The sequence below is a fragment of the Taeniopygia guttata genome, chromosome 9 (genome assembly GCF_048771995.1).
Source record: "Taeniopygia guttata chromosome 9, bTaeGut7.mat, whole genome shotgun sequence".
Lineage (NCBI taxonomy): Eukaryota > Metazoa > Chordata > Aves > Passeriformes > Estrildidae > Taeniopygia > Taeniopygia guttata.
In genome coordinates this window covers 22,932,333-22,949,762 of record NC_133034.1, presented here as the reverse complement: position 1 = coordinate 22,949,762, position 17,430 = coordinate 22,932,333, and the positions used below count along the sequence as shown (strand labels likewise).

Genomic DNA, 17,430 nt, shown 5'->3' with positions numbered 1-17,430 from the left:
GACTGGAGTAAATTGTGACCCAAAGTAGTTTAACAGCACCTTCACAGCCCTTTAGGCCAGCAGTGGGCTCGGAGCCTCTTTGAAGCCCAAAGCTCAGGATGGATGTGAAGTGTGTGGGGTTTAATCCTTTTTATTTTCCCTCAAAGAAAAGCTGCTTCTCCTGTCACCTCATCCCTGTTCAAGCAAAAACGTGAGGTGGGGAATGAGCTCTAGAAAACACAGCTTTGTCTGCAGAGGGGATTTTGGGCTGAAAAGAGCTGAAGTCCAACCCTTGGTTTGCCTTCCCAGGGCCCTGACTGAATCCCAGGAAAACCTGGTGCCCATGGATGGAGCCCTGCCTTTCTCAGGCTTCCAGCTGGGCTCTGGGGAGCCCCAGCAGCAGCTCTGGTGCCCAGCAGTGCCAGCAGGGGTGTGCCAAGGCAGCAGAGAGCAGAGCAAGGGCGAGGTCAATCGCTCAGGGCAGGATGCTTCAAGGGCTCCTTGGCTTTTGAACGTACCCAAGTCCAGAGTCCCTTCTCCACTGAAGCCAGCAGAGCTGATTGAAAATAGAGATTTCTAGCTGTGCCCTGTGGGTGGAAAATGCCTGTAGCTGGGGAATCCCCTGCTTAGAAACCCCTCAGCTGCAGGACAAAGCGGTGGGAAATTGTGGCAGGCACATCCTTCTCTCCCTCAGGATTTTTCATAGAGGAGCACAGAGGACAGAAAGAGAAAACAATTTCTATTTCTGCTCCTTGTTTTTCCCAAGTGGGATGTGTGTGGAGAATTGTTTCCCTGGGGTGAGTGCTTGGTTGGATTTTGGTGAGGATTGTTTGAGCCTGAGGGACAATCCAACCCACTGGGGCTGGGCTCTCAGAGAGGGTCATGAGTTGTGAGTGAGATATGGTAGAACAAGTAGGTTTGTAGTTTTAGTATCTCCTTTAAATGGTATATTAATGTATTATAGTGTAGTTATAATAAAGAAATCATTCAGCCTTCTGAGCTGGAGTCAGACATCAGCATTCCTTCCCACTGGGCTCACCTGCATTTCCCATAGAAACTCACCCAGGACTGGCTCAGCTCCCCCAGCAGTGCTGGGTGTGCTGGGCTGGTGCAGCCCTCAGGACACAAGGATGTGATCCAGCAAATGCAGTCCCTGACTTTGAGCAGGAACACATTTCCCTGACATTTAATTCCTTTTGGCAGGCTCCTAACTCTAAATGCAGCGACTGGGGACAGCTACAGGGAGCCTGTCTCCTGCCCAGGACAGAAGCACTGGAGAGAAGCAAGGCTCATTCTTTTTTTATGTAGCACAAGGCTGCCATTTGCTCAAAATGAAAGCAGGTGGGAGTAAATTATTTGGATTTCCCGACAAAAGCTGCAGGAACACAACACCTTCAATAAAAACACTTGATTCTTCTCATCATGCTCCTCTCCTCTTTTCCCCATGATCACAGGAGGCCCTGCTTGCTGCTTTCAGCTAGAGAAAATCTTTGTTATCCTTTCAGGCAGTGAATAACCAGGCATTCATTCAAACCCTTTTTTTTTTTGGCAATAAGACTAAGGGAAATAATAGGGATAAAAAAATGGGAGATGTCAGGAACAAGTTCTACCTCTAAATACACATTCAGGGTTCTCAGTTCCCTCTTTGATCGGAATGGGGACAGGGAGCTTTGAATTTTAAGCAATTGAGCTATGTTTGTCATTCAACTGCACTGTTTTTCCATGTTTTCTTGTCCTTTCTCTCCTTTCTAAGCTCCTGTAGAGATGGGTACTCTTTACCACCTTGGCCCAGCAATACAATAATTTTCCCATCCCATACTTAAAGAGATTATGTCTATTTGTCTCAAATATCTCATCTATGACAGCCTGGCAAAGCCACTTTAATAAAGAAGTGCTCTGGTGGCTCCCAAGTATTCCCACATTTGCAAGATCTGATTTTCTGGAAGGCAGGGGTTTGATGGATGAAATGCACCAATTTTTTTCAATACATTTCAGGTAATCAATTAAAAAAAAATAAAAGGAAACATAACTCTTTAGCAGCTGGCAGCAGTTTCAAATAAATACAAGAAAAGGATGGAAGTGCAATGGCATCTGCAATGGTGGAAGTTAGAGGAGAATAACCAGAGATGACACAGGGGAAAAGGAGGCTTACTAGGCTGCAAGAGGAAACTGTCTATCAAAATGAATTTAGAATGATTTTCATGTGATTAAAATTACCTGATGAGACTTATGTTTGATAAATTAGGAAGTACTTAATGAATCTCGTACTCCATGGAGAATTATTAACAATTAAGTGGTGAAAAGATGAAACATGACATCCATGACAAAGATGTGGGTGGAGGAAATGAGACTGGCCCTGGGTGGTTCCATCAGGTGCCTGATGTGTTTGTTCTGGCAGCTTTGGGGAAGATGTTTTAAATGTTGAGGGTTAGACAGGAATGGCAGCTGGGGGAGTGGAGAGTGACAGGAGGCTCGTGGAAATGGGTGGAACTTTGTCCCTGAGCTCCAGTGAGCCCCAAACCACGGCCTGTGGGAGCTTCATTCTCTTTGGGGAGACCTGGCTGGTCCCTCTGGGGCTTTCCACAGTCACACTTTGGGTTTGGTTCTGCTCCAGCTGAATTCCTCTGCTCCTGAGGGCTACCAGGTTAATCAGGATCTTATGTGGGTTTGGGATGCAACGACTTAATTCAATACAAAAGCCATGTTTTAAGGAAAAAGGGAAAATATACCTCATTTCAGTGAGGTAAATAATGGGAGAAATCATCAACCAGGAGTGTTGCGTGTCACCGACTCCACTTGGGATACAATTATGATTTCTCTTTCATACAGGCAAATGAAGAGGCAGTGAGTTATGCCCATTATTTCTTTTGAAAATAAAGTTTTGAGAAAAAAAATCTTGAAATGTTACTTATTTTCAGTCTTTCCTCAGCATCAGATTCACCCAGAAATTGTTGACCTTCATTTTTTTTTTTTAGAAAAACGCAGATTTGATACTGGAATAGGCCTCTCCTAAAGCAAATAGAAATGCTTTCTTCATTTAATGATCATCTTTTCTTATGACTTCATCCAAAGACTATTAAATCAAGGAAGGGCTCACTCTTCAGTGCCAGGCATTGTCATTATGACTTGCAAGCCCATTGTTTTTCCAGAAGAGAGAACCAAATTTCAGTCCTTGTTGCTTGGTTACAGCCCCTCCAACCCTCTTGGAATCCATGGGTTTGCAACACCTCAGAAAAGCAGACATATATAGTTTTCACTTCAATTATTTATGCAGCTAGCTGTTGATTCCTTTTAGTCTGGTGACCCTGAGGAAATGTTTCACTAACTCTGCTCTCCTCCCGTCCAAGGCTTCATTCTGTTGTCCTTGGCTTTTCCTTGGGAATGCTCTCCAGATCCTTTCCTGGAATCCTGAATGGGCAGGACAGAAAGGAAAGTGTTGCCTGGGTAACTCAGGAAAATAACCAGTTAGTTTGAGTGAGTGTGCCTCAGCCAGCTGAGAGAATTTGGGCACTAAAGTGTGCTCCTTTTCCAGGGCCACGCACAGCAACACCCCAAGAAATTCCCTCTTTCTAACTGACTCATCCAGCATGAATGCCCTGGATTCCTGGATATGTCCAAACCAGGTAAGATCAATAAAAGTTAACTTTCTGCTGGTGCTGAAGTGCTGTTATGTGTTTAAGTCTGATTTTACTGGTGGCATCAACCTAATGGCTTGATATCACCAATTTGCATCAAGTTAGCACCAAAAAAAAAAAAAAAAAAAGGGTTTTACATAAAGAACATAAAATTATGTCAACAAACTGATTTATCCCTGAATCAGAAAAGTGTTATAAAAAATAAATTTCTTTTAAGTATTCTTTAATGATGATGAACAAAATGTCAGCTCAGAAAGTCAGGCAGTAAATGCAGACTTTAAAGCCAGACTGCTCATCCAGTCTGGCCTTAACGAAGTCAGTGGCTGGGAATCCTGTGTGGATGCTGACCCTGGGCACAGGAACAGCATTTCTGCTCCCACAGTGCCAGGATTTCATGGTCTGAGCATCTCAGTTATTTCTGGATAAAAGGAGGAGGGATAATATTATTTCCTTTCTTCCTACTCTTTGTCTGTCTGCTCTGTTCAATTAAAGCACAAACCCTCTGGAGCAAACTCTGTTTTCCTGACTTTCTGTGGTGCCCAGAACAACAGAGCCTCTCACAGCAGTGAGAATAATTGGGATTGTTTCTGTCATTAATCAGACCTCAGGATGAGCTGGATTCTGCCCAGTTCCTACAAATTTCATGGACATGCAGAGAAGAATCCAATGGGACAAAAAAAGATGTGAGAGACACAAGGTTGAGACCGATGCCCACCCTGTGTTTACCCAATTCAAAGACAAAATTACTGGTCAAAATTAGATAAAGTGGGAAAAAAAAAGATTTCTTTCTTGCAGAGCGGAGTCACACTGCTGAATTTCTTGTCAGAAGCAGATTTTTATGGGCAGGTTGTAAAGATCTGAAAAATAGTGTTTGTAATGGAAAGGCCGACACCATGTAAAATATGTCGTTCCTCTGAAATAGCACAGAGATAATTTTTCATGGGCTTTATGAGGAATGCATTTGCCATAAAAGATCTGAAGCCCATTAAGCTGTGATGGGGACCAATACTTTTCATTTTATAGACAGGGGGAAAAACGGTAAGTAGAAAGGCCCCAAATTACAATTTTGTTTTGATTTAGATATTAATTTCTTTATCCTTAGCAGACAGAGGAATGATTGACTCAACTGACCTGACAAATCTCTTAATACCCTGTCCTCACCACCCCATAATAAACTCAGTTCTTAGCACATAAAGTTTTAATGAAACCTGTGTGGAATGACTGCTTTGTTAAAATTCACTAACGATCTGTCAGTTCAACATTTGGAGCCACAGAATGCCTGTGCATGGAGCTGAAATTCTCTAATTACCATTATTCCCTTCTGCTTTGCTGGCATGGTGAAATTTGCCAGCAGAATTTCTAAGAGAAGGTTTTGGAGCCTTCAGCAACCATTGGGGAAAGCACAGACCTTTCTGTACAGGAAGACCTTGTAATGATCAGCCTTTGCAATGACCTAAAAGAGAAAAGAGAAATGTGAAGGAAAACAAGGATAAGGAGTAATTTTTCTGTCAAGAAGCTGAAAGGTAGAAGTCTAAACTACAGAGGTTTTGACTATATGGCATTTCCAATTGAATATCCCAGGGCAGAGGGGATTGTGTACTTTTTCCACATTGATTTTAATCTATTTATCCCCTTTATTTTCAGGACAGAGCCCAGGAGCTCAAGTGAGGAAGGGGCTGTGCCTGTGGTGTGGCAGTCACAGATCAATAGGGCACAATTTCCAGCTCCATTGTAACCTTCCCCTAAAACCCGGGTCCCATCACCACTGTTGGAGTTTAAAAACCATCTGTGAACTTCAGCAGGGATTACCCAGTGCCCACAGCCATACTGGGCTGCTGCAATTCCACCCTGGAACCCTGCCAGCACCTTTTGTCGGGGTGAGCAAACAAAAATCAAATGCGTTTTGAAGGGAATAATTCACTGGGCTGATAATCAGTGCCTAGAGCTTTAATGTTTTAGGAAAAATGTAAGATAAAAACAGACACAAACCTGGCCTGTCGGTTCCCACCAAGAGAAGAATCTCTGTTGTTTTCATTCTCTTCAAACCTGGAGAAGGAAGCCTGGAAGGTTTTCCTAAAACAGCTGAGCACGTTCAAGTGAGGCAAGAACACCCAACAGTGCAAAGAAGTGCTCATGAAGAACTTTCCTGAACATTACATAAAGCCTGAGCCTCTTTAAGTATTTTCATCCAAGATACATCCATAAGGCATTTAACAAGCCATTAACAAAGCAGGAGATCTTTTAGACAACAAAAATACGAACTTCAAGTGGGCAAAACTGGGAAAGGAATTGGTGAAAGTGAAGCGGAGCGAGCCGAGCAGAGATTCAGCTGGATGATCACGTATCTTGCTACAGGTATCACCAACCTATCTTTAGGCACCTTCTGGAAAAACAGTTCACTGATACCAGCTGGATCAGCCCAGGAATTTGTTTGATGTGCTTAAGAGGTAACAATAGCTCCTAAGGTGACAGCGTTTCCTTGGAGACAGCGAATCCATCCAGCCAGCGCCAGGATCCCGGCAGGTTCCCCCTCTCCAGAGCCTCTGGAACTCCCTCCCTGTGCAGGGCCAGAGATGAAGATAAGCTCTGCCTGTAGACAAATAGCCCTGAGCAAGATGTGAGGATTTTATGCATCAGCCAGACATGTCTGAAAGGTAGGAGGGTGCAAGGAGACACGAACCTGTAGTCATTGCTTGACATGCTTTGACAACAAAGATAGAGTTACAGGATTGAGTGTCTTTTTAAAATGTGCCAGCCTGTGTGCTGTGCAGGGAAAACATGAATTCCAGCAGAGCTGTTTTTCTTGGTGGCGCTGCCTGATTGCTGGGAGGAAAAAGCTGTCCCAACAAAAAATGTTGAGTTTGTTGCGAAAATGTGTGGAAGGGACGTGGATTGAGGTGTGGGCTTTGTATAGGTGTGTTGCCTCGATTTTTAAGTGTTAAGTTTTATTTTATAGTTCTTTTGAAAGTTTTAAAGTTCTCATGAAACTTCTTTAGCCTTCTGATAATATTTACATATTTGAGAGTCAGAGTTCCCACACAATTTCATGTATAAATAGAATAGCTTACATATTTCTCTGTGGGTAGAGAGAAATGATTGATTGATCTTTGGACCAGTGTGGTTGGAGAGGTGGTAATTCCATCCTCCAATCCATGGTCACCTTTAGAATTCTATAAATAACAGATGTTTGAATAAAACTGAGTCCTTTTCTCTTTTAAACTTACCAAATTTCTGTGTACTCATTTCATGTCCAATAACGACATAGGTGCAGTCTGGATCCACGAGGAAAATGTTAGTTAATATGCTGAGAGTGTATCATTATGGTGATAGGACCTAATTAAGTTAATTATGTCTTGGGGGGGCGGCAATTTTATGAAGCATAAAGCGAGATAATTGATGCTACAGCTATCAGCAAGGATGCTTTGTAGCCATAACTTACAGGTGTGTTTGTCACTGAATTACGCTCAGAACTGCTTTGAAATGTTGCATAATGTCTCCTAAAACTCCTATAAAAATAATTGAAAGGTAATAGAGCATGCAAACACTATGTCCATATCTTCTACTCTCCGAAGTTCAGAGAGTTCTCATAATAAATGTTTGCATACAAGCAGAGCTGCTCTGGAGCAGTAAATTGTGTACATTTGAAATGAAGCACAGCCTGAATTCTGAGGTTGTCATCTCTTAAATACTTCCACAAACTGTGCTGGTAAGTTACCCCTGCAGTTCATTGATGGCTTTGGCATTTGCCATTGACTGGGACAACATAAATCATTGGGTGTTTGGATAATAATAGTAAATAACTGGGTGTTTGGAGAATAATAATAAATAATTGAGTGTCTGGAGAATAATAATAAATAATTGGGTGTTTAAATGATTGGGTGGGAGCAAGCACTTATGTGCACAGGCAGTTTGGACAGATCCAGAACCAGCTCTCTTAGAGCCTGCAAAATCAGCAGCTCTCACCAGTGATAGAAACTCTTTGCTTTGGGAGGATTTATTGCTCTTTTCTTATTTTCTCTGGTTTGGATTTTTTTTTTTTCCTATTCCTTCAAAATGATCTTGAAACACATTTGATTTTTTTTCCTTCCTTTAGAATAGTCCACATTTTTCACTTCCACAGCATCAGGACTGAATGATCTGAGAGCACTTTACTGCTAAATAAGAACCTGACCAGACCTCACTGAGATCAACCACAGGAGCAGGGCCCTTTCCATCAGACGGGGGCTGTGATTTGGTGGGATGTAGCAAGCACCACAGGAATTCTGACTCTGGATATGTGAAGAGTTATAAATAGCCCTACTGCTTGTTCCCAAACCTTTTATCCAGGGCATTTCAGATTTAAGGGGAAAGCAGCAGTGGCTTGGTGAAAGCTCAGCCTGCTGGAGGATGCTGGTTCCTGAAGAGCAGCTGGGGATGAGGCTGTGAGAGCTGGATCAGCCCCCAAAACTGCTCAAAAGGCTGGGACAAAAAGCCTTTCAAATCTCAAATGCAAGAGTTTGCTCTGTCCTTACTCCTCTTTGGCTGAGCTCCCCGTTCTCTGTGCAGCAGAGCTGAACTGTGCTGCAGCCTCAGATGTTTGTTTGTCGAGGCTGCTGCTTCAGCAGGAGAAAAGATTTGACTGACACTCCTTTTTTAACAGCCAAATAGGTAAAATATACACAGGAGGGACTTCTCGCTCTGTTTCTCAGTCCATACCTTTCACTGGTGCAGTTTCAGAAGCAGCTCAGCTTTAGCTCTTTAAAGTCTTTTTGTGGGTTTTTAACGTGTCCTGCCCTGGAAGGCAGCTGGACTCAGATGTACTTGAGTGCAGCAGGGAACCTGGAGCAGCCTGGGCTCTCTGGAAAGCTGGCCAAGGTGTCAGTGAGAGCAGAGCATCCCCCAGCCCCACAGCCCCCCTGACATCCTGACTGTGACCAGGGAGCTCAGCAGCACAGGATTTTCCAAGGTGCAGCCTGGTACCTCCTCAGTCATGTTCTGAAAAAGGCAGGAGCTGTTCTGTTCTCATTCCTGACAGTTTGCAAAGCACTTCAGGCACTGAATTCTTCACTGGGGCTTCCACTGAGAAGAATAATGTAGAATACAAGGGGTTAGCCAGGAGTGCTTCCAGATACCCCCCAGACTGTGCTCCCTTTTTTCAGCTCACATAGAGCACTCCAGACTTCAAGGTGCCTGCAAAGAATTGTTTGGTACAGTTTGGTGGGGTTTTGTTTGTTACTGAGATGAAAAATAAAAAAAATTTGTACCTGGATATGGTGTGAGCTGCAAAGTTGTAGCCATGATAGGAACTGGACTGAGGGCCAGCCTCAGAAATTAGGAGCTGGTCACACACAAGATTTTTTTTTTTCCCCCATTACCTTTTGAAGTTTCCTTTCCAAACCTCTATTATGGAATTCTTAAAATATAGTCAAGTACCTCTGCTTGAAAAAGTCATAAATACTCCCCCACACCCCCCAAAAAGAGGGAGAATGGAGGAATGCGATTGCCACAGAGGGTTTCCATTAGTGAAATTAATTCTTCTCTCATAAGAATTTAGGTCCATGATTTATGATAACCACCAATTTCTCACTGCAGGCGAAGTGAGAGGAAATGACTCAGCCTGGACAGACATCATGAATCTAATTTTTTTTTCCCTTAATGCTTGACATAATCTGGTGTGCTGCTCCCAGAGGTGTCATTGGAGATTCATATCCAGCCGAAGGGCCTCACAATCAAGGCAGGAAATTTTGTTCCTTTCATGTATTGTGAGATCTGTAATTGCTTGGAATTGCATCCTGCCTCCTTCATTGCCGCTCCTTTTGCATCAATTCTGCAGCAAAATAGGAAGGTAAACAAAGCAGGGGAGAAAAGAGCTGTGTGGCACTTGCTCCCCCAGAAAAATCTCCTGTGACATGATGTGGGGGCCCAGCTGGTGCTTGTTAAACCCAGGCAGTTTTGAGATGAAAGATGTTTCTTTCTGTCACTCCTTCCCTGGAAATCTCACTACCCACCTGACTGGGATGCTGTCCCCATCACATATTTATATTTGCTGGAACTTGATGTTTTACTTGCCATCCAGAATTCTGTGAGTGGGTTTCCTGCTGGGAGATCAGAACAGATATCATGTTAAATGGTTCGGCTGAGATGTTTTATCCCACATTTCCAGGGACTGGGAGTGAATATTCCTGTCTCAGCAGAGGAGGTAGTATCTAGCTGAGAGGAAGGTAGGTTTTGAAGTCTTGCAGTTATAAATAGTCATTTGAATACCTCCTAAAAGATCACTTCCAAACTGAGCAAAAATCACAGATCTTTTTCTTAAACACAAAAGAATTGCTACCATTTTTCTTTGGCCTGATCTCATTTAACATACAAGGAGGTAAAAGCAGAACAAGCAGCAAGACAGAGCTAAACAAGAATTCCCAGCATTTTTTTATTATTATTATTTTCTGTGGGGTTTTTTTACCATTTACCCAAGGTAAATCCTCTTTTCACAGGCTGCTGTGTGTGAACTCCTGCTGCTCTCTAACACACACACCCCACAAGGGGCTGCTTGCCTCGAGGTGACCTCAGAAAGTCTCTCAGGGCTGTTATTTTCCAAAATGCTGAGCTGACACAGCTTCCTGGGAGTCGCCCACAGTTCACTGGGGCTGGTGTGACCCCATTAAACCCCCCCATAAAGCAGGAGGGAGGAGAGCTCTGCCTCCTCTCCAACTCCAAGTGTGAAATCTTCCTTTCCCTCCTCTCCAAACCATTTGAAAGCTGCATTTTTATTCTGTTTTATTTATTTATTTCTGCTCCTGGCTCCGTTGGTTTTATGATGCTGAGGCTCCCTGGCAAGAGCTCCCCGAGCCTGTAGAGTAAACATCAAATTACAGTGCTGGATGCACACCCTGACTGAATGAAATCATTGTTTTCAAGTGTTCTGTGGTAAATTCCTAAATTGCAGCTGCCAATCTGCAAATTCTTCAATCCCTCTGAAGCACAATTGGACAAATTTCCCCGTTTGGGGTGTATAAAATGTGACTTTTGGTAGTGTTTGTAGTCAAGGGACTAAAAGGGCACATGAACACACGGCTTCAGGCTGGGGGTTGGACTTGGTAACCTTGGAAGGCTTTCCCAGCAATAATTATTCTGTGATTTGAAGACTCTATTGAACAAAATTCAGCTTTTCTCCAGATCTCTGAGAATCCCCTAGAGACTGAAATAAATGTACTAATATTAGTAAAATAATGAGTTGAACCACATGTACAATGGAATAAAATAAATAACTGAGGTATCTTTTCATCCAACCCAGATCCAGAAAAGCAGGGCTCTCCTGGGTAGAAGGGAGCAAACACATCATGCTGTTGAACAAGATCAGCTCTCAATTTTCTCAAAGACTCATGTTTTTTAACAAGCTGCCAGTAAATTCCTCTTTCTGGTGTTTGTCACAGCTGTGGAAGGCTCCTGTGTGTAAGGAAATGCAGCTCAGGTTTGGCTCAGGATGTGGCTGTTGCCTGCAGAGCTGTTCTGTATTTTCTATAATTATTAAACAAACCAAATAAAATTTGCATTTCTCTGGGCAGAATCTATGCTGGCTTAACATCTCCTCTCCAGTTCCTCAGGTCTGACTACAAGCAATCAGAAATTCTTAAAATCTTATTCCTCCTGCTGCTCCATCCTGAGGGATGCACACAACACTCCACTGGTTTTACCCCAAAACAGAGGAACCCCCGGGCAGAACTGGGACCCCAGGCTCCCTTTCCCAGTAAGTGTTGGGTTTCCCAGTCTGATTGCAGCTTTGTAAAGAAGTGACAGCGACACAGAGGAGCTAAAGCACAAATCTCTTCCTCAGCTTCGAAGCGGATTTTGTTTACCTCCTTTTATCCTCCAAAACTGGGGTGGAATTTTAATTGGGTTCTGCTTTTTGGGGTCAGCTGTGGCAGGGGATTTGAGCAGTTTGAGCACCAAACTGCTGCCATGGCAGGGGGATAATGAGCCCTGAGGAGGCTCTCTCCAATTTTTGAGCCAATTTATTGGATTTAACCAGGATGAGCTGTGAATTCCCACAGCATTTACCAGCTCCTGTGTATGGCTCTGACTGGGGGAATTTCTGCTGTAATAAGGCCAGAAATAAGAGAAGCAGTGCCAACCCCTCAAGAGCTTCTACTGATTCTTTTATATCTTTATTCTGCCTTTCTTTTAAGCTTCCTTCTGACTCCTTCAAGTACCTTGGCTGGTGTGACATAGAGGAACACGGTGTTCGAGGAAATCAGCTCCTCTGTCCCCGAGTCAGGGAAGGTAAAGATCAAAAATACACTTTGACATTTCAGCCCTGACTCCATGGAGGCAAAGAGGGCACCCTTAAAAGTGATGAGCTGAAATCGTGGAGTTTGCCATTCCTTTGAAAAGGGGCAGGATTTCAGCTCACGGTGCCCACGCTTGCTTTATTTTTAATCATTAGGAAATTATCCTTTGCGATTTCCAAAATGAAAAGCAACTGCCTGAACTGGAAATTGAAAATTTTTAGTATCAACGTGCTGCTGATTACTTCTCTGAGAAGTTCATTAACATTTGGCTGTTCAGAACACAGCAGCCACATGCCAAACAGCCAAACCAGCCCAGTCCTGCAAACACTGGCACATTTATTGTATTTTAAGACTAAATTGGCTCAATTGCAATCTACAGACACACTCAAGAACAGATGGGTTTTTAAATCCAGTATTTGCATGTTTGGGAGTAAACAGTGGAAAATTTCCAGCCAGTCCTTGCTTTAATCAGGAATTTGAAGATGTCCATAGCTCTAAACTTTTCTTTAAGACTTAAAGTCTGCAATGTGTGTCTGTCTCAATACAAATGAGGTTTGCAGAGGGGCTGTTGGTCCTTGGCACTGCTCTGGAAGCTGCAAACATTTTCCTTTTTGGGGACAATCAAAGGCTAGCTCACAGCCTGGCAAGGAATAAGAAGGATTTTAGCACTCAGATCCTTATGAACAACCCTTCAGAAATAGTTTTCATTCTGATCTGTAGCAGATCTGTCATTTGCCAACCATGCACAAAATCTGTAGATTGCTGGCTGAATTATGGGCCTGGAAATGGTAGAAAAACCTTCCCATTAATTTAAATCTCAGAAGCCTTTAAAGTAACACACCTGTAATATTATATATATTTCTTCATTACAGAACCTCCCCAGCAATATATACATATTCTTCCAGCAAGTGACTAAGTGCCAGTTCTGTGTCACATCCCCAGCTGTAAATCTTTTTCTCTGACCAGGGCCCTCGGAAGAAGAGCTGTTTTTCAGAAAAGAAGAACATACTCTGAACAGAAGAAAACAAGTAACTGACCCAGAGAAATGGGAAAAGAGGCTGCAAGAGAACTGGGAAAACTGTGCTGTAAAACCTTCTCATTAAACTTTGGACTGTAGTTGTAAAGAAGCCAAATAATCATGTGCTGGCTGCTCACAGCATTTAATAGATTTAAACCTGTTGTAAGGAAGGTGTCCCTGGCTCTGGCAGGGGGTGGAATCGGATGAATTTTGAATTCCCTGCCAACCCAGACCATTCTGTGAGGGCTCTGTGAATGTTTATATCTGGCTGCTGCACAGAATTTTGGTGTCAGCTGAGTTTAGAGGCCAAACCAAGAAGCCACAATTACTCAGTCCTGCTCACTCCTGCACAATGGTAACCCCCCTCACGGAGGAAGGAGGAGATGGACACTAAAGTTTGTGCTTGAGAGATGGTTTCTTTCTTCCTTTCAAAGAATTAAGGAGTCCATCACTATGATTCTGAGGTGGATTTGGCACTTGGTACCGCCAATTCTTATAAAAGCAGCAGCATAAAATGTATTCTCATTTTAACTACCTCTGACTAATTCTATATTGAATTATATAGCTATTACAAAGGAAGGGGGGAAAAAAACATTATTTCTCTTTTTTTTTTTTCCCTTCCCAGGAGTTGAACCTTTCCTTCCAGGACCTGGGTGATCTTTACCAGGTGGAAAACTTCAAAAGAATCCTCCGAAGATTAATTCGGGTGGAAAAGCTTTGGTTGGTGGACAATTCTTTGACAGACCTAAGTGCCATAAGGTTGCCAAGGTAGACAAAGTGTCCTGCTTCTGTTTTTATGTGATCTATTTTATGTAATATCCCCGAAACCAACATTTTCCTGGAGTGGAAGCTGGAGCAGGTCTGCCAGAGCTGCTCTTGGGGGGCGTTGGATTGAGCATCCATCAGTTTATTGCTGCTCTGAGCTCATCCCCAGGCTGAAAATCCCCAGGGAGGAGATCAGACCATGTCCCCTTTATTATTTATTCCTGGGGAATAATTAATGAGCCCAGCCAGCTTCAGGGGGATCTGTGCCAAAAGGGGAAGCTGTTTTACACAGAAGGCATCTCTGTGAACACAACCCGAGCACAGAGGCCAAGTGTGACCATGACAACTATAAATTTCTTTTACCATCCATCTGTTGCTACCCTGCTGTTGTGTATTTAGGTGTATGGAGAGTTGTAGTACTGAGAACAGAAATCATGATGCATCTGTTGTACAATATAAAGAAATAAGGGAATATAAAGTGTGGGGGTCTGATCTGGCAGTCCATGACCAGGCAAAAACAGCACAAAATGTAAAACCACTGTAAAAAACCCATCCCTGTTGTAGGGATTCTGTCCCAGCTCTGATAGTGATGCCATACACTTTGTACTTTACAGATGCAGAGAGCTAAATGTAAATAAAAACCACTTTACATCCTTCAAACAGCTGCCAAAGATCCCTCAGATTCAGCACTTGTCTCTCGCTGAAAATAACATCACGACCCTGAGTGGGATTTCAGACTTCAGACACACTCCACTTGAATCCCTGATCCTCAAGAGGAATCCCTGTGAGTTCCAGGAAAGATACAGACAGCTGTAAGTCCAGCACTCTCATGGCTAAAAAAAGTGATAAACACCAAAAAATGTTTGTCAGAGTTTCAAAGGCATGGGATCTGAAATCCAAAAAGCTTTCTAAAGAAGCTTTTCATTTCCCTGTAGTTTCAATGCTCTGAAATGCTCCAGGAGCGTGGGTTAGTGAGCTTTTATGTGATAAAAGCCCCCAAATATTCAGAAAGTGCCTAAGATGCTTTTTAATGGCATGACTGGCAGTTCTGGAACCAAACTAAGCCCATGGATAAAGCTTAGAGACAGTGAGCAGGGCAGATAAATTAGATTCCCTTTTATTAATAGAAACTACCTATTACTCAAACTCTCTTCAGCCTCATTGCATCCTTGGTGGGCTCTGCACGGAGCCTAAATTGCATTACATGTCAGAGATGGAATCAGGAGGATGTCTTGAAAGATGGGAGCAAAAGCAGGAGAAAATGAAGTTCCCTTCATTGGATTTTCCTGGATTTCCCTGTCCCTGTGGCAGGGCTGTGGGAGCTGCTCTGCCTTGAGCAGCCTCTCAGTGCAATTTGTGCTGCAGCTTTGGGATGGGCTGGAGGTTTAACAGAGCAGCCTCAGACACTGGAAATGGAAACTCCAATCCAAGGCATTACAGTCCAAAAAAATTCAGGATAATATGATCTATTCTAAGCCTCACTCTTAGCAAATCTGCATGTGGCATGTTTTGCCCCACTACAAACACAACCAGGTGCTGATATTGTGAAGATAAACCTTGCAGGGTGTGTCTGAAATGGGACACATCTCCTCCCATCGTTCCTGGGAGAGGGAAAAAAATAAAAGTTTAAAAGAAGAGTTTAATTGAAACCTTTCTGAGTTTCCAGTATGTTTTCCCTTTAGTCTTGTGGGCATCCCTTTGGCAGTGTGGTGCTGATAAAGGCAGGGAGGCAGATATCAGCGTGGAAGGGGAAAAGCACATTTTAAATGATGGATTTCACCTTTTATTTCCATATCTACAAGTCCAGGAGAACAAAAGCAGAAATCATCTTTTAACAGTTCCTAATTGTGTTTCTGCTCTCAATCTCCCAGTTCTTGGGGCAATTAAATATTGGTACTATTTGGTATAACTGTGGTATTATGCTCATTATCAGTGTTGGAAGACAGGTTCTTGAGGTGTTTTATTGAGTCTGAGGATATAAAAGTGGTGCAATAGAGCAAAATCTGAGAGTTTTAATTAGCTCTTTATCAGAGAAATTCTGCAACAAATGACAAATCAAGATTTCCAACAACCCAAATCTATTTTAGATGAGTTTGAATCCACTGTTTCTTTTTTATCAGTGTCTGTTTTGTCCTCAACATTTCCCAATATTATTTTTCTCAATTTCCATTTTTTATTTTGTCTCTCTTTAAGTGTGTTCTCCAATTTGCCAAACCTGAAAATACTGGATGGCATCCCAAAACTGCCAGAGGACTGCTCACCCCCTGATGTCAAGTTTTTCTACAGAATATGTACTATACTCTAGCACAGTATTTTTGTAGGATCACAATTGTGCTACAACCACCTTGATTAAAAGAGACTATAAATCCTGCTGGTTATGGAAGTTCTATTTTATTTTTTTTTATTGGTCAAAGAGATATTGAAACAGAAATAAAACATTTTTGAGTGCATTTGTGATACCAAGTAAGTATGGCTATGGATGTGTAAATAAGACATAATGTTAAACTGGATATCATGAGTTTGGTGTATTAAAAACAGCGTGTGATTTTCTCATTTAGCAACTCTGTGTCAACAACAACTCACAATTATTGACTCCCTCTGCATTTCATTAGAGCATGGCCAAGCTCAGACCCCAGGCTCATTGTGGGAAATGACACAGGGGATGGACACCCAAAGAAAAGGAAAACAAATCCCACAACTGGATAAAAAGCCCCACCAATATCCAAGTGCTCTTTATGAGCTTTGTACATGGCAAAAGCTGAGCCACCCCAATCACTTTGACCCTAATAATTAAAAAAGATCTTGCTTTGGAGTTTGGTGTGGCCAGAGAGCACCGGGGAGGGAAATCATGGAAAGGAAAGGGGTTTTTTCTCTCCCTGCTGGCATTGTTTGGGGATGTCCTGTTGCTAAATAGAGGCTCCTCAAAGCAAAGCCCCAGGAGGGGAAGAGCTGTGGGAGCTGACAGGGGATTTGGAAATCTGGATGCAATTATCTCAGAGAGGTCTCTGTCCCTGCCTTTGATTGCTTTGCTGCCCAACCTTCAGGGGCAGCACACAAATATCTGTGCCACCAACAGTGCAGGGGAAGAATGAGAGAGTCCTGGAAATGAAGCCAATTAAGAGAATTGCCTAATTGCAGAGGCAGACAATAAATTCTGTGCTGTGTGCTGGGTGCAGGGGCAGGTGGGCTCTGCAGTGCCATGGCTTAGCAGCAGAAATGTCACAGCAGCACCCAGGCAGGAGAAATCACCAGCTTGGAGAGTCTCCAGCCTCTCCCTAAGGGCTGTCCTTGCCTCTCCCACGGCTCAGCAGCCAAAACAGGTGATCAAAATACTGCACGAATGAAATAATGGGATTTTAAATGTGTTACAGGATCTGGCTCAGAGGATTTTCTGCAGCTGTGCCAGGAAAAGGCAGGGGAGCGCTGCAGAGAGGTGTCAGCCTGATGGTCACCCTCAGGAAATTTGGAAAAGCAGAGCAGTATTTACCTGCTGACAGCAGCACTGGGAGCAGAGCAGGCTGTGACAAACCCCTCCATAAACACACCCCAGGATCAGGAGAGAAATTCAACAGCACACAGCAAAGAGCTTTCACAGGTTCAGAGGGAGATGGTGTGGCTTACACAGCAACACAGGCAACAGAACATTGTGTGTGTGCATGGCAAACTGCCCAGAGAACAGGAATGTTTGTGCCCAGGGGATAAGAACAGAAAACATGAAAGCTTCTGTGGACTGAGGACAGTGGTCCTCAGCCTAGAAATGAATCCAGAT

At 43.1% G+C, this 17,430-nt stretch overlaps 1 protein-coding gene across 5 annotated transcripts; it reads left to right on the top strand.

Annotated features, from left to right (window-relative positions):
• Positions 1-3,183: 3,183 nt before the first annotated feature.
• LOC101233947 (uncharacterized) lies at positions 3,184-16,032 on the top strand. Of its 5 annotated transcripts, none has more exons than XR_004368720.3 (8): positions 3,184-3,602; positions 5,259-6,268; positions 11,187-11,337; positions 11,777-11,870; positions 12,751-12,963; positions 13,522-13,664; positions 14,276-14,473; positions 15,855-16,032. XR_004368720.3 is itself a non-coding variant. In XM_032750084.3 (8 exons), exons 2-8 carry the CDS (start codon positions 6,243-6,245, stop codon positions 15,964-15,966), a joined length of 786 nt encoding a protein of 261 aa, XP_032605975.3. In that variant the 5' UTR covers positions 3,239-3,602; positions 5,259-6,242; the 3' UTR covers positions 15,967-16,032. The 5 variants fall into 5 exon arrangements, 2 of the variants coding, with proteins under 2 accessions (XP_032605975.3, XP_030136274.4); XR_003961880.4 differs by having other exon boundaries at positions 3,196-3,602; positions 12,845-12,963; positions 14,325-14,473; XR_003961879.4 differs by having other exon boundaries at positions 3,218-3,602; positions 5,259-5,969; positions 12,845-12,963.
• Positions 16,033-17,430: the final 1,398 nt, after the last annotated feature.